General features: G+C 48.4%; 1 protein-coding gene across 1 annotated transcript in view; it reads left to right on the top strand.

Moving 5' to 3' along the window:
* The window catches only part of col5a3b (collagen, type V, alpha 3b), a 33,053-nt gene that overhangs the window by 8,967 nt on the left and 8,748 nt on the right, over positions 1-15,338 (top strand). Inside the window, exons 8-49 of the mRNA XM_067259227.1 lie at positions 62-109; positions 197-238; positions 854-916; positions 997-1,071; positions 1,598-1,678; positions 2,645-2,701; positions 2,859-2,912; positions 3,136-3,189; positions 3,496-3,549; positions 3,678-3,731; positions 6,357-6,410; positions 6,496-6,540; positions 6,642-6,695; positions 7,917-7,961; positions 8,047-8,100; positions 8,393-8,437; positions 8,532-8,585; positions 8,669-8,713; positions 9,287-9,340; positions 9,841-9,885; positions 10,019-10,180; positions 10,438-10,491; positions 10,630-10,683; positions 10,837-10,881; positions 10,951-11,004; positions 11,426-11,470; positions 11,619-11,672; positions 11,766-11,819; positions 12,164-12,217; positions 12,406-12,513; positions 12,604-12,693; positions 12,801-12,854; positions 13,081-13,188; positions 13,291-13,398; positions 13,536-13,589; positions 13,691-13,744; positions 13,827-13,934; positions 14,061-14,114; positions 14,214-14,267; positions 14,343-14,396; positions 14,750-14,803; positions 15,153-15,260. Of these exons, the coding sequence (XP_067115328.1) occupies positions 62-109; positions 197-238; positions 854-916; positions 997-1,071; positions 1,598-1,678; positions 2,645-2,701; positions 2,859-2,912; positions 3,136-3,189; positions 3,496-3,549; positions 3,678-3,731; positions 6,357-6,410; positions 6,496-6,540; positions 6,642-6,695; positions 7,917-7,961; positions 8,047-8,100; positions 8,393-8,437; positions 8,532-8,585; positions 8,669-8,713; positions 9,287-9,340; positions 9,841-9,885; positions 10,019-10,180; positions 10,438-10,491; positions 10,630-10,683; positions 10,837-10,881; positions 10,951-11,004; positions 11,426-11,470; positions 11,619-11,672; positions 11,766-11,819; positions 12,164-12,217; positions 12,406-12,513; positions 12,604-12,693; positions 12,801-12,854; positions 13,081-13,188; positions 13,291-13,398; positions 13,536-13,589; positions 13,691-13,744; positions 13,827-13,934; positions 14,061-14,114; positions 14,214-14,267; positions 14,343-14,396; positions 14,750-14,803; positions 15,153-15,260 (2,661 nt within the window). The remainder of the gene's footprint in view (positions 1-61; positions 110-196; positions 239-853; positions 917-996; positions 1,072-1,597; positions 1,679-2,644; positions 2,702-2,858; positions 2,913-3,135; positions 3,190-3,495; positions 3,550-3,677; positions 3,732-6,356; positions 6,411-6,495; positions 6,541-6,641; positions 6,696-7,916; positions 7,962-8,046; positions 8,101-8,392; positions 8,438-8,531; positions 8,586-8,668; positions 8,714-9,286; positions 9,341-9,840; positions 9,886-10,018; positions 10,181-10,437; positions 10,492-10,629; positions 10,684-10,836; positions 10,882-10,950; positions 11,005-11,425; positions 11,471-11,618; positions 11,673-11,765; positions 11,820-12,163; positions 12,218-12,405; positions 12,514-12,603; positions 12,694-12,800; positions 12,855-13,080; positions 13,189-13,290; positions 13,399-13,535; positions 13,590-13,690; positions 13,745-13,826; positions 13,935-14,060; positions 14,115-14,213; positions 14,268-14,342; positions 14,397-14,749; positions 14,804-15,152; positions 15,261-15,338) is intronic.

Genomic DNA, 15,338 nt, shown 5'->3' with positions numbered 1-15,338 from the left:
CTCTCTCCTCCTCTCTCCTCTCTCCTCGTCTCGTTTCTCCTCTCCTCTCTTCCTTGATCAGGACCAGCCAGAGAAAGGACAAAAAGGAGAACCTTCATACCTTGGACTGGTGAGAACACACACACACTTACACACACAGTTACACACACATACAGGCTTGATGTGAATAAAGTCATATTGATCTGGCGTTCTCTAGGGCACCCTCATAGAAGGACCCCACGGACTGTCTGGACCAGAGGTGAGGAGGGGGGGGGGGGGGGAGAGGAGGGAGAAGAGGTGGGGGAGGGGAGGGGGAGGGGGGAGAGGAGGGGGGCTTTATAAACCCATGAAAGTTAAAACCCACTTAAAGTTTGTGTGTGTATGGTGTGTGTGTGTGTATGGTGTGTGTGTGTGCATGGTGTGTATGGTGTGTGTGTGTGCATGGTGTGTTTGTGTGTGGTGTGTGTGTGGTGTGTGTGTACATGGTGTGTTTGTGTGTGGTGTGTGTGTACATGGTGTGTTTGTGTATGGTGTGTGTGTGTGTGTGGTGTGTGTGTACATGGTGTGTTTGTGTGTGTTCATGGTGTGTTTGTGTGTGGTGTGTGTGTGTACATGGTGTGTTTGTGTATGGTGTGTGTGTACATGGTGTGTTTGTGTGTGGGCATGGTGTGTTTGTCTGTGGTGTGTGTGTGCATGGTGTGTGTGTGTGTGGTGTGTGTGTACATGGTGTGTTTGTGTATGGTGTGTGTGTACATGGTGTGTTTGTGTGTGGTGTGTGTGTGTGCATGGTGTGTTTGTGTGTGGTGTGCGTGTGTGTGTGTGTGTGGTGTGTGTGTACATGGTGTGTTTGTGTATGGTGTGTGTGTGTTCTCAGGGAGAACCGGGTCCACAGGGACCAACTGGACCAGTGGGACCCAGAGGAGACCCTGGAGATCTGGTGAGACTGACGCCTGACCCCCTGACCTCTGACCCCTGACCCTGAACCCTGACCCCCTGACCCTCTTTCTCTTCCTGCAGGGTCCTCAAGGCCGGCCCGGACTCCCAGGGGCTGATGGGATACCGGGTCCTCCAGGGAACATCATGCTGATCCCGGTAAACATCCCCTATTTGACCCCTGACCTCTCTACAGGGGACCTTTACTTCGACCTTTACTAATAGGAAGTGTGTATATGGTGTGTATGTGGTGTATATGGTGTGTGTATTCTGTGTATGGTGTGTGTATTCTGTGTATGGTGTGTGTATGGTGTGTGTATTCTGTGTATGGTGTGTGTATTCTGTGTATGGTGTGTGTATGGTGTGGTTATGGTGTGTGTGTGTGTATGGTGTGTATATGGCGGGAGTCAGGTGGCTGAGCGGTGAGGGAATCGGGCTAGTAATCTGAAGGTTGCCAGTTCGATTCCCGGTCATGCAAACTTGGGCATGGCACTTCACCCTACTTGCCTCGGGGGAATGTCCCTGTACTTACTGTAAGTCGCTCTGGATAAGAGCGTCTGCTAAATGACTAAAATGTAAAATGTAAAAATGTATATGGTGTGTATGGTGTATGGTGTATGGTGTGTATATGGTGTGTATGGTGTGTGTGTATGGTGTGTGTATGGTGTGTATGGTGTGTGTGTAGTTCCAGTCAGGTGACCCCCAGACTGGGCCGGTGGTTTCAGCTCAGGAAGCTCAGGCCCAGGCCATCCTGCAGCAGACCAAGGTGACCACAACATGACCACAACATGACCACAACACCACCACAACATGACCACAACATGACCACAACACCACCACAACATGACCACAACATGACCACAACACCACCTCAACATGATCACAACATGACCACAACATGATCACAACATGATCACAACATGACCACAACACCAACTCAACATGATCACAACATGATCACAACATGATCACAACATGACCACAACACCACCTCAACATGATCACAACATGACCACAACAACAGCTCAACATGATCACAACATGACCACAACATGATCACAACATGATCACAACATGACCACAACACCACCTCAACATGATCACAACATGATCACAACATGACCACAACACCAGCTCAACATGATCACAACATGATCACAACATGATCACAACATGACCACAACACCACCTCAACATGATCACAACATGATCACAACATGATCACAACATGACCTCAACATGATCACAGCATGACCACAACACCACCTCAACATGATCACAACATGATCACAACATGATCACAACATGACCTCAACATGATCACAGCATGATCACAACATGATCACAACATGACCACAACACCAGCTCAACATGATCACAACACGACCACAACACCACCACAATATGTGTGTATAATCTCTCTCTGTGTGTGTAACCTCTCTGTGTGTGTATAATCTCTGTGTGTGTATAATCTCTGTGTGTGTAACCTCTGTGTGTGTGTAACCTCTCTGTTTGTGGGTGTAACCTCTCTGTTTGTGGGTGTAACCTCTGTGTGTGTGCAGCTGGTTGTGATTAGTGTTACTGCTGTGTGTATATATATACTGTGTGTATAGGGTTAGGGTTAGTCACTCTATACTCTGTGTGCAGCTGGTTGTGATTAGTGTTACTGCTGTGTGTATATATATACTGTGTGTATAGGGTTAGGGTTAGTCACTCTATACTCTGTGTGCAGCTGGCCATGAAGGGTCCTCCAGGACCGCTGGGACTAATGGGACGACCTGGACCGCTGGTGAGAGAACACACACACAGTATACACACACTATTCACACACACACACACTACATACACACACTATATATGTGTGATGTCTGTTGTGTTTTTGTGTGTCTATGTGTCTGCGTGTCTATGTGTGTGTGTGTGACTTCTGTGTGGACTCTGTTTCCCAGGGTTCACCTGGGCCGGCAGGGCTGAAGGGGAACCATGGAGACCTGGGACCTGCTGTAAGCTGTTACCATGACGATACCATGGCCATACATAACACAACTGCTGCCATAGCAACCATACCATGGAATAAAACTGTCTGTCTCCATCCTCCTCTCCATCACCCCTCATATCTCTCTCTCTCCATGTCTCTGGCTTCATCATGCTGGCTCCCTCTCCATCACTTCTCTCCATCACTCCCCCTTGCTCTCTTCTCCATCCCTCCATCATCCTGTTCTTCAGGGTCCCAGGGGGTTAACAGGTCTCCCAGGTCAGAATGGAAGGTTGGGCAAGAGGGTAAGACTGTCACAGCTATACACTCACACACACATGTACAGGGATAGGTATTCAATGATTCATATGTTGTCTGAATTTGTGTGTGTGTGTGGTGTGTGTATGTACGTGAGTGTTTGTGTGTGTATGTGTGTGGTGTGTATGTACATATGTGTGGTGTGTATGTGTATGTGTGTGGTGTGTATATGTGTGTACATGTGTGTGGTGTGTATGTGTGTGGTGTATATGTGTGTGTACATGTGTGTGGTGTGTATGTGTGTGTACATGTGTGTGGTGTGTATGTGTGTGGTGTGTATGTGTGTGTTCCAGGGTCGTGCAGGGACTGATGGAAACAGGGGAGCTCCAGGTGAAACAGGATCCAAGGTGAGACCCTCTCCTCCTCCTCTCCTCTCTCCTCCTCATCTCTCCCCTCTTTTCCTCTCTTGTGCTCTGTCTTCATCTGTTTCTCCCTGCCTCACTCCCCATCTCCCCCCTCCCCATCCCTCCTCTAGGGTGACAGAGGGTTTGATGGTCTTCCTGGTCTCCCAGGAAACAAGGGTCACAGGGTGAGTCACAGGACCCACTCCTACACACACACACCCTCCTACACACACCTGCAGGCTGCGCCGGCGTTATTCACCTCGCTAGTCAATCTACCTTCAGCCAGGCTGCTATTCACCTCGCTAGTCAATCTACCTTCAGCCAGGCTGCTATTCACCTCGCTAGTCAATCTACCTTCAGCCAGGCTGCTATTCACCTCACTAGTCAATCTACCTTCAGCCAGGCTGCTATTCACCTCGCTAGTCAATCTACCTTCAGCCAGGCTGCTATTCACTTCGCTAGTCAATCTACCTTCAGCCAGGCTGCTATTCACCTCACTAGTCAATCTACCTTCAGCCAGGCTGCTATTCACCTCGCTAGTCAATCTACCTTCAGCCAGGCTGCTATTCACTTCGCTAGTCAATCTACCTTCAGCCAGGCTGCTATTCACCTCGCTAGTCAATCTACCTTCAGCCAGGCTGCTATTCACCTCGATAGTCAATCTACCTTCAGCCAGGCTGCTATTCACCTCGCTAGTCAATCTACCTTCAGCCAAGGTAGCCAAGACTAGTTAGCTAGCTAGTCTTCTTATTAATATCAGAGTTGGCTAACATTAGATTTACATTGCAAAACGCGTGAAAGCATACATCAATGTTTGTAAAAAAAGATTGTTGGCAATTAACATATCGATAACAGCCCCACTACACACACGCATACACAGACACCCACATACTGAACTATGAGTATGACTGTCATTTCATTGATGTGCCTAATTGTAATTTATTTTATTCTGACTGTATATTTATATCTTTTTCTCTCTTTTTAGTGTTTTTTATTGTAATTATTTGGAAGGAGGACAGTGTACGGACTAATTTAGTTAAAACGTATACATGACAAGGTAACACTTTAGAATAATGGTCCATTGTTAACGAGTAGCTATGCAGGAAGTAATAGGTGGTACTACATTAACACCGAACTTAATACTGTTAACTAATATGGAACCAAGATTAAATAAGCAGTAAGTAATAGCAAATTTAGTACAAAAGTAGTTCCTTGGTAGGTATTTGATTATTACTAATCAAATATATCCTCATTAAGAACTTGCAAGCAATTGAAATTTGCACTAATTCTACAATTCGAAATTCTAGTGAAATTCACCTAGTCGTTATCTAAGGGATTATGTCAGCCAAATACTGGATATTTACCATCCATAAAAATGTGCAAAAAATGTCTGTCTGATTTCGCATGTCATGTGATTTTCACATGACATGGATTTCAGGACAAATAGGTTTCGTTAATGTATAGTGTAAGGCAAGTCGACTAGATTTGGAAAATGGACCTGCCGGGATTTGATATTTTCGGAGCTGCAGAAAGACGTACTAGCAGTCACATCGAAATTGCCCGCATAATCAAACAGTATGATCAAATATTGGGGGGGACGTGTCCCATAATCATATTATCAAATATTGGGGAGGACGTGTCCCATAATCATATGATCAAATATTGGGGAGGACGTGTCCCATAATCATATGATCAAATATTGGGGAGGACGTGTCCCATAATCATGTGATCAAATATTGGGGAGGACGTGTCCCATAATCATATTATCAAATATTGGGGAGGACGTGTCCCATAATCATATGATCAAATATTGGGGAGGACGTGTCCCATAATCATATGATCAAATATTGGGGAGGACGTGTCCCATAATCATGTGATCAAATATTGGGGAGGACGTGTCCCATAATCATATTATCAAATATTGGGGAGGACGTGTCCCATAATCATATGATCAAATATTGGGGAGGACGTGTCCCATAATCATACAGTATGATCAAATATTGTGTTATAACGTGTTATAACGTTAATGTTCATAAACTGGTTTCCACAAAGAACTCATTTGAGGCACAAGCTTCTGAAATGTTATTACCATGTTAAGATAAAAAAAAACACAATTGTTCACTTTTTAAATATGTTACTTTTGTGATTAGTAATTAATTGGATATTCTTTCTTAATTGCTCATAGTTGACAAGTAGTTCTCAATGAGGATATATTTATTTAGTAATAATCAAGTACCTACCAAGGAACTACCTTTGTTCTACATTTGCGATTACTTACTGCTTAGTTAACCTTGGTTCCATATTAGTTAATAGTATTAAGTTTGGTGTTAATGTAGTACTACCTATTACTTCCTGCATAGCTACTCGTTAACAACGGACCATTATTCTAAAGTGTTGCCCATGACAATAAATATGTTGAATCTTGAATCTTCGAGGTGTACATCATCACCTGCTAATGCCTCCGCTGCGCGTTGGACGGTTCACACCTCCGCATCGCCCATTATCAGGTGATAATGTACACCTCCGCATCGCCCATTATCAGGTGATAATGTACACCTCCGCATCGCCCATTATCAGGTGATAATGTACACCTCCGCATCGCCCATTATCAGGTGATAATGTACACCTCGTCGGGCATTATCAGGTGATAATGTACACCTCGTCGGGCATTATCAGGTGATAATGTACACCTTGTTGGGCATTATCAGGTGATAATGTACACCTCGTCGGGCATTATCCCTTATTTAGTATCCTGAGCTGCAGCACAACGTTCTGTGTGTGTGTGTCTACATGTGTGTGTATGTATACAGGGGGAAACCGGGAAGCCAGGGGCTCATGGGTCAGTTGGGCTACCAGGAGAGAGGGTAAGTGTTGTGGTGTGTGTGTGTGTGTGGTGTGTGTGGGGTGTGAGTGTGTGTTAATTAACATGTTTAAACGCTCACCTCCCAGGGTTCAGAGGGACAACCTGGACCAAGAGGACAACCAGGTGATGCTGTGAGTACACACACGCACACAAACACTCAAACACACACTCACACACTGTGTGTGTGTATATATATATGTGTGTATATATTTGTGTGTGCATGTGTCTCCAGGGGTCCCGAGGTCTGAACGGTCCCAGAGGTCCTCCTGGACTCCCCGGCCAGCCAGTGAGTACCGTGACCTTTCACCCCCCCCTCCCTAACCCAGGTTCATCCCTCCCTCCCTAACCTCTCCCTAATGATATGAGATGATGTGAGATGACGTGTGATGTGAGATGACGTGTGATGTGAGATGATGTGTGACATGAGATGATGTGAGATGTCGTGAGATGTGGGATGATGTGTGACGTGAGATGATGTGAGATGTCGTGTGATGTGGGATGATGTGTGACGTGAGATGATGTGAGATGTCGTGTGACGTGAGATGATGTGTGACGTGAGATGATGTGAGATGATGTGAGATGTGAGATGATGTGAGATGATGTGAGATGATGTGAGATGACATGAGATGATGTGAGATGACGTGTGATGTGAGATGATGTGAGATGACGTGAGATGACGTGAGATGACGTGAGATGACGTGTGATGTGAGATGATGTGAGATGACGTGAGATGACGTGAGATGACGTGAGATGACGTGTGATGTGAGATGATGTGAGATGATGTGAGATGATGTGAGATGATGTGAGATGATGTGAGATGACGTGAGATGACGTGAGATGACGTGTGATGTGAGATAACGTGAGATGACGTGAGATGACGTGTGATGTGAGATGATGTGAGATGACGTGAGATGACGTGAGATGACGTGAGATGATATGATGTGTTTACATTGAGTTAGTCCTGCAGTGATTGTCAGCTCTAACTGAGTTTAGAGTCTGTCAGGAATGCTAAATCATAACTCTGGCTGAACAGGCATTAGCTTGAACCATCTTTTCAATGCTAATTATCTATGCATCTGCTAGATGAATATCTGTGTATGTCACATGTGTTAGCATGTTGGCACAAGCTACATGATGCTAATTATCTATGCATCTGTTAGCTGACTATACATGTACTTGGTAGTTGAACACGTGTTAGCATGTTAGCACAAGCAACATGATGCTGATCAGCTCTGCACCAGCTGCACAGAGAAATACATTTGGCCCCTGTTCTGTACAGGCTATAGATAATATCAAGATAATGTCCATCTTCCTCTCTTTTTTCCTTTTTCCTTTTTTCCTCCCTTCCGCTCTCTCCCTGCCCCTCTCTCCCTCCCCCTCTCTCCCTGCCCCTCTCTCCCCATACCTCCCTCTCTCCCTGCCCCTCTATCCCTCCCCCTCTCTCCCTGCCCCTCTCTCCCCATACCTCCCTCTCTCAATCTCCCCTTCCCCCTCCCTCTGTCTCCAGGGTATCCGAGGGGTGGATGGTGTCCAGGGGTCGAAGGGTAACTTGGTGGGTACTCCTCTACTCTGCCACCATGTGACTTTGGCAGGAAGTCATCCCTCCTACTGTGACATCGTATCTTCTTGCTCCACAGGGCCCACCTGGAGAGACAGGAGCTCCTGGACAGCAGGGGAACCCTGGGTTCCAGGTAACACACACACCTCACACGCATACATGTATGCACACTCGAAGGTCAGATGGCTGATCGGTTAGGGAATAGGGCTATTAATCAGAAGGTTACCGGTTCGATTCCCGGCCATGTCTAATGACGTTTCCTTGGGCAAGGCACTTCACCCTACTTGCCTCGGGGGAATGTCCCTGTACTTACTGTAAGTCGCTCTGGATAAGAGCGTCTGCTAAATGACTAAATGTAAACACTCACAGGCACACCCTCACAGACACTCTGTAACTGTGTGTGTGTGTGTGTGTGTGTGCACCAGGGTTTTCCAGGTCCGCAGGGTCTCGTGGGTCTACCTGGGGAGAAGGTAGGAACCCTCACCCTCACCCACACCCTAACCCACACCCATACCCTCACCCACATCCTCACCTTCAGCACCTTCATGTGTGTTTCTCTCTCAGGGCCCTCAAGGGAAGCAGGGGATGAAGGGTTTACCTGGCAACGATGGACCATCTGTAAGTACATGCACACTCATACACTCACACACATATACACACTCACACAAGCTGACGTTAACGTGTGTGTGTTGTGTTCCCAGGGTCACCCAGGTAGAGAAGGGACTCCAGGAGAGAAGGGCTTACCGGTAGGTCTGCGTGTGTATCTGTACATCTCTAACGCGTGTGTGTAGTGTGTGTGTGTAACACATGTGTGTAGTGTGTGTGTGTAACACGTGTGTGTAACTTGTGTGCAGTGTGTAACACATGTGTGCAGTTTGTAACACGTGTGTGTAGTGTGTGTGTGTGACACGTGTGTGTGTAACACGTGTGTGTAGTGTGTGTGTGTGTGTAACACGTGTTTGTTTGCACGTTTAACTTGTGTGCAGTTTGTAACACATGTGTGCAGTTTGTAACACGTGTGTGTAGTGTGTAAAGCGTGTATGCAGTGTGTAACACGTGTGTGTAGTGTGTGTGTGTGACACGTGTGTGTGTAACACGTGTGTGTAGTGTGTGTGTGTGTGTAACACGTGTTTGTTTGCACGTTTAACTTGTGTGCAGTGTGTAACACATGTGTGCAGTTTGTAACACGTGTGTGTAGTGTGTAAAGCGTGTATGCAGTGTGTAACACGTGTGTGTAGTGTGTGTGTGTGACACGTGTGTGTGTAACACGTGTGTGTAGTGTGTGTGTGTGTGTAACACGTGTGTGTTTGTGTTTCCAGGGTCCTGCAGGAGTTCAGGGACCAGTAGGATACCCGGGATCCAGAGGAGTGAAGGTAGCGCAGTGTTCCATCTACACAATACTACACACACTACACAATACTACACCCACACTACACAATACTACACACACACTACACAATACTACACACACACTACACAATACTACACACACACTACACAATACTACACACACTACACAATACTACACACACTACACAATACTACACACACACTACACAATACTACACACACACTACACAATACTGCACACACTACACAATACTACACACACACTACACAATACTGCACACACTACACAATACTACACACACACATCAAATACTACATACACACTCACATCAAATACTACACACACACACTACAAGTACTACACACACATACACATAAAATACCACACACACACACACATACATAAATCTATAATACTACACACTACCAAACAACCATACTGGTGTTTCTATACCTCAGTCTTCTAAGTGAAATGTACCCCCCCTCCCTCTCTCCCCCTCCCTCTCTCCCCCCTTCCCCCCAGGGGGCAGATGGAGTGAGGGGCATCAAGGGCAGCAAGGGGGAGAAGGTGAGATGATCCAGCTGTTCTTTACCTGAGCATCCATCTACATCTCCACATGAGGGTGTGTGTTCCTGTGTGTGTTCATGAGTGTGTTACGGTGTGTGTTCCTGTGTGTGTTACTTCCTGTGTGTGTTCTCAGGGTGAGGATGGCTTCCCCGGATCCAAGGGGGAGATGGGGGTGAAGGGGGAGACAGGGGACGTGGGGGCGTCAGGGGGCCGGGGGGAGGACGGCCCGGAGGGCTCCAAAGGCCAGACGGGGCCCCTGGGCGAGGCTGGCGCGGGGGGCCTCTCTGGAGAGAAGGTGCTCCACAACACCATCACATTCACAAGGATTCATATGGAAATATTCATATGGAAATATATAGAAATAATATCATCATGATGATCATAAGAATAATCACGGTACAATTATTAAAATCATCATCATGCTCATTTTGTAGACGCTTTTATAAAAATATGACCTGGCCGTCTCGGTATAAAACTACTTTGTTCTCTTTGAGCTGGCTTTGTATCTGTTTGAAGACGTCTTAATCCTCTGGTCTTGTGTTGATCTCTCAGGGGAAGCTGGGGGTGCCAGGCCTGCCTGGATATCCAGGTCGACAGGGACCCAAGGTGAGACATACACACACACTCAAGTTGGTCAGGTTATAGAAATATGCAGATTATTTTCATGGTGAATTTACCTTCTTGTTCTACTGTTGAATTCAACATTTGTGTTTGTATGTGTGTGTGTGTGTGTGAATCCCACAGGGAGCAGATGGCTTCCCTGGCTCTGTTGGAGAAGGAGGAGAGAAGGGCAAGAAGGTGAGGAAGAGGAGGAGGTGGGGGAGGAAGGTGTAGGGGGGACAGAGGGTAAAAGGAGGGGGAGGAAGACAAAATATTTAGATGTGTTTAGATCATGTTTTGTTGTGGCTGCAGTGTATCTATGGTAACAGACTGTTCTTCCATATTACCCAGGGACCCGCGGGGCAACCAGGAAGTGGAGGCCAGAGGGGTCCTAATGTGAGTGCTGTCCATCTCTCTGCCTGACGGATATTTTGCTGTGTGTGTAACTCTGCTCTCCTCCTGCAGGGGGCCAGGGGGGGCCGGGGGGCCAGGGGGCCAACAGGGAAGACTGGGGCAAAGGTCAGAGTTCACAGGGTCAAACACACTCACATGACTCCGTACACTCCTCTCAATCTTCATCATCTTCATCAAGTCCTTTCTTTTCTCCTCTCTCCTCCTCTCTCCTCTTCTCTCCTCTTCTCTCCTCTCCTCTTCTCTCCTCTTCTCTCCTCTTCTGTCCTCTCCTCTTCTGTCCTCTCCTCTTCTGTCCTCCCCTCTTCTCTCCTCTCCTCTTCTCTCCTCTTCTCTCCTCTTCTGTCCTCTCCTCTTCTCTCCTCTCCTCTTCTCTTCTCTTCTCTCCTCTTCTGTCCTCTCCTCTTCTGTCCTCTCCTCTTCTCCCCTCTCCTCTCCTCTCCTCTTCTCTCCTCTCCTCTCCTCTCCTCTTCTGTCCTCTCCTCTTCTCCCCTCCCCTCTCCTCTGCTCTCCTCTCCTGTCCTCTCAGGGATCCTCAGGACACGATGGACCCCCAGGATCAACGGGAGATCGGGTAACACAGACTCTACACACTCTTCTGTAGTTTTGCTGTAATGAATGTGTCTCTCTTTGGTTCCCCTCACTCTTCCTCACTCTGTGGATGTGTGTGTGTGTGTAATTTGTGTGTGTGTGTGTGGATGTATGTGTGTGTATCTCTGTAGGGGCCTCAAGGGCCACAGGGCAGGAACGGGGAGGCGGGACCTAAAGGACCCAATGTGAGTCAGCCAATCACAGCTGCTACAGTTAGAACAGGAAGTGAGTGTGTTGAGTGGTGTGGTTGTGATGTCACATCCTGTCTGTGCATGCAGGGTTCCGCAGGGAAGGATGGACTTCCGGGTCATCCAGGTCAACGAGGAGAGCCGGTGGGTGAAGTCAAGGGTCAGGGTCAGGGGTCAAGGGTCAGGGGTCATTGGAGTTGTATGCAATACATGAAATCCAATAATGTTGTGTGTATGTGTATGGTGTGTATGTGTGTGTGTGTATGTGTGTGTGTATGTGTATGGTGTGTGTGTGTATGGTGTGTGTATGTGTATGGTGTGTGTGTGTATGTGTATGTGTATGGTGTGTGTGTGTGTGTGTATGTGTATGGTGTGTGTATGGTGTGTATGTGTATGGTGTGTGTGTTTATGTGTATGGTGTGTGTATGTGTATGGTGTGTGTATGTGTATGGTGTGTGCGTGTATGTGTATGGTGTGTGTGTGTGCAGGGTTTCCAAGGGAAGACTGGTCCTCCAGGACCGACAGGTGTGGTGGGACCACAGGTGAGTGACAGGGAGGAGCTACACACATGCTGTGTTCTGATTGGTCAGATATGTCCTGGGATCCCTATAATAGGTGTTCATCTTGCACAGACAGAGGGGGATTTGATCTGTCGTGTGATTGGCCTGTGTACGTACTTGCTGGTGTGTGATTGGCCAGTGTGTGATGCTGTGCTGTGATTGGCTGGCAGGGTAAATCGGGGGAGACGGGGCCGACAGGAGACAGAGGTCATCCAGGGTCGGTGGGCGTGGCTGGGGAGCAGGGCCTGCCTGGAGCAGCAGGGAAGGAAGGGGCAAAGGTCAGACCTTCATCTGATCATCACTCATACCTCGTCCTGTCTCAGAGCACCAATCAGGGGGCTGTAACTGTGCTGTTGTGTGGTTGCCAGGGAGACCCGGGGAGTGCAGGGGCTTCTGGGAAGAGTGGTCCTCCAGGACTGAGAGGGTTCAGAGGGAGCAGAGGAACTCCAGGGGGCATGGTAACACACACACACACATGCCATACACCATGCACACACACCATACACACACACCGACAGACATACTACACACACACACCCTGTCTGTCCTGTGTGTGTGTGTACAGGGCCCTGCAGGGCTGAAGGGAGGAACTGGACCAACAGGACCAACTGGAGCTGTCGTGAGTAGAACCTTCCCTCTCTGTCTCTCTCTTTCTCTCTCTGTCTCTCTCTTTCTCCCTCTGTCTCTCTCTTTCACTCTCTTCTAACTGTCTATAACCTCACCATTTTATTCCGTCATGCTCCATCTTTCTCTCCATCTTTCTCTCCACCTTTCCACCTCTCTACCTCTCCACCTCTCCTCTCTCCACCTCTCCTCTCTCCACCTCTCCATCACTCTGTCTCCAGGGCGCTGGGGGAGAGAGGGGTCCTCCAGGATCGGCTGGTGCGATTGGTCAGCCAGGACGGGCTGGTGCCATTGGTGGACCAGGACCAATGGGAGAGAAGGGAGAGCCGGTAAATCCCCCTCTCTCTGATGATCTCAGATCTTCATTGTGTGTGTTGCACATGTGTGTCTGGTGTGTGTGTGTGTATAACGTGTGGTGTGTGTGTGTGCAGGGGGAGAAGGGCCCGATGGGGCCAGCAGGGCAGGATGGGGACCAGGGCCCGCTGGGTCTGCCTGGAGCTGCAGGGCCCTCAGGGCCCCCTGGAGAGGACGGGGACAAGGTAGGGGGAGGGGGGGGTGTGATGTGTGTGTATGATGTGTGTGTGTGTATGATGTGTGTGTGTATGTATGATGTGTGTGTGTATGATGTGTGTGTGTGATGTGTGTGTGTGTATGATGTGTGTGTGTGTTCCCACAGGGAGAGACAGGAGGACCTGGACAAAAGGGCAGCAAAGGAGACAAAGGAGAAGCAGTAAGTACACATGGATGGGTGAATTAGGCCTGTAGGACACACACACACACCCATTACAAACACACACACACATTACTAACCCTCCCTCCCTCCTCCTCCAGGGCCCCTCAGGACCAACCGGACCCCAGGGACCTCTGGGACAGTCTGGAGTAGCAGTAAGTACTCTCCTCTCCCCCCACCACCCTCCCCTTCACCTCCTCCTCCTCCCTCCCTCCTCTCATCCCTCTCTGTCCCCAGGGTGGGGGAGGGGAGTCAGGACCTCGGGGACAGCAGGGGATGTATGGTCAGAAGGGTGATGAGGGGCTACGAGGATTCAAGGGCTCCAAGGGACCAATTGGATTACAGGTGAAACATCAAACCACCTATCAGATCGTAGATGAGAGACCAAGGTAACTCAGTACCTTACCAATTTGTTATACAGTATGCGTGTTTACATGTGTGTGTGTGTGTTCATGTGTGTGTGTGTTCTAGGGAATGCCCGGACCACCAGGAGAGAAGGGGGAGAGTGGACACCTGGGCCTGATGGTGAGGTCACATCCTGTATGATTCATTCCTGAATGAAGTCATTTCCTGCTGATCTTGAACAAGGATATGACTTTTGACCTTTGACCTTCTGTTGTCCAGGGTCCTCCAGGTCAGCTGGGTCCCAGAGGCCCCCAGGGTCCCAGTGGAGGACAGGTAACACACACACTAACACACACTAACACACACACACTACACACACACACGTTTGACCCTCTGCTGTGTGTGCAGGGTCCTATGGGTCGACCAGGGATGGTGGGAACGTCGGGAATTGTTGGAGAAAAGGTGAGTGTAACAGTGTTGTCTCTCAGGGGGAGGCTGGAGGGAAGGAGGGATGATGAAAGGATGGAGGGATGGAGGGATGATGAAAGGAGGAGTGTAACAGTGTTGTCTCTCAGGGGGAGGATGGAGGGATGGAGGGATGATGAAAGGAGGAGTGTAACAGTGTTCTCTCTCAGGGGGAGGATGGAGGGATGGAGGGATGATGAAAGGAGGAGTGTAACAGTGTTGTCTCTCAGGGGGAGGCTGGAGGGATGGAGGGATGATGAAAGGAGGAGTGTAACAGTGTTGTCTCTCAGGGGGAGGCTGGAGGGATGGAGGGATGATGAAAGGAGGAGTGTAACAGTGTTGTCTCTCAGGGGGAGGATGGAGAAGGGGGAGACCCTGGAGCAGTGGGTCTTTCTGGAGGAGCGGTACGTGTACCGTCCTCATCAACAACAACACTGCCTTATAAACACTTGTAAACAACAACACTGCCTTATAAACTCTTGTAAACAACAACACTGCCTTATAAACTCTTGTAAACAACAGCACTGCCTTATAAACTCTTGTAAACAACAACACTGCCTTATAAACTCTTGTAAACAACAACACTGCCTTATAAAGTCTTGTAAACAACAACACTGCCTTATAAACACTTGTAAACAAAAACACTGCCTTATAAACACTTGTAAACAACAACACTGTGTACCCACCTCCCTCTACCCCCCTTCACACCACCCTCCTATCCCTCCCCTACCTCTCCCTACCCCCATGTCCCAGGGGGGGAAGGGGGACCAGGGGGAGAAGGGGGACTCTGGTGCCCCGGGGGCAGCAGGGCCCCCAGGAGCCCGGGGGACACCAGGAGAGGAAGGACCCAAGGGCAACTCTGTAAGACACACACACACTCACACCCATACACCCATACACACACACCCATACACATATACATGCATACATGCATACACA

The sequence above is a fragment of the Osmerus mordax genome, chromosome 21 (assembly GCF_038355195.1).
Source record: "Osmerus mordax isolate fOsmMor3 chromosome 21, fOsmMor3.pri, whole genome shotgun sequence".
Classification (NCBI taxonomy): Eukaryota; Metazoa; Chordata; class Actinopteri; order Osmeriformes; family Osmeridae; genus Osmerus; species Osmerus mordax.
The sequence above is the reverse complement of the archived record's forward strand: the minus strand, read 5'-3'. Positions and strand labels throughout refer to the sequence as shown.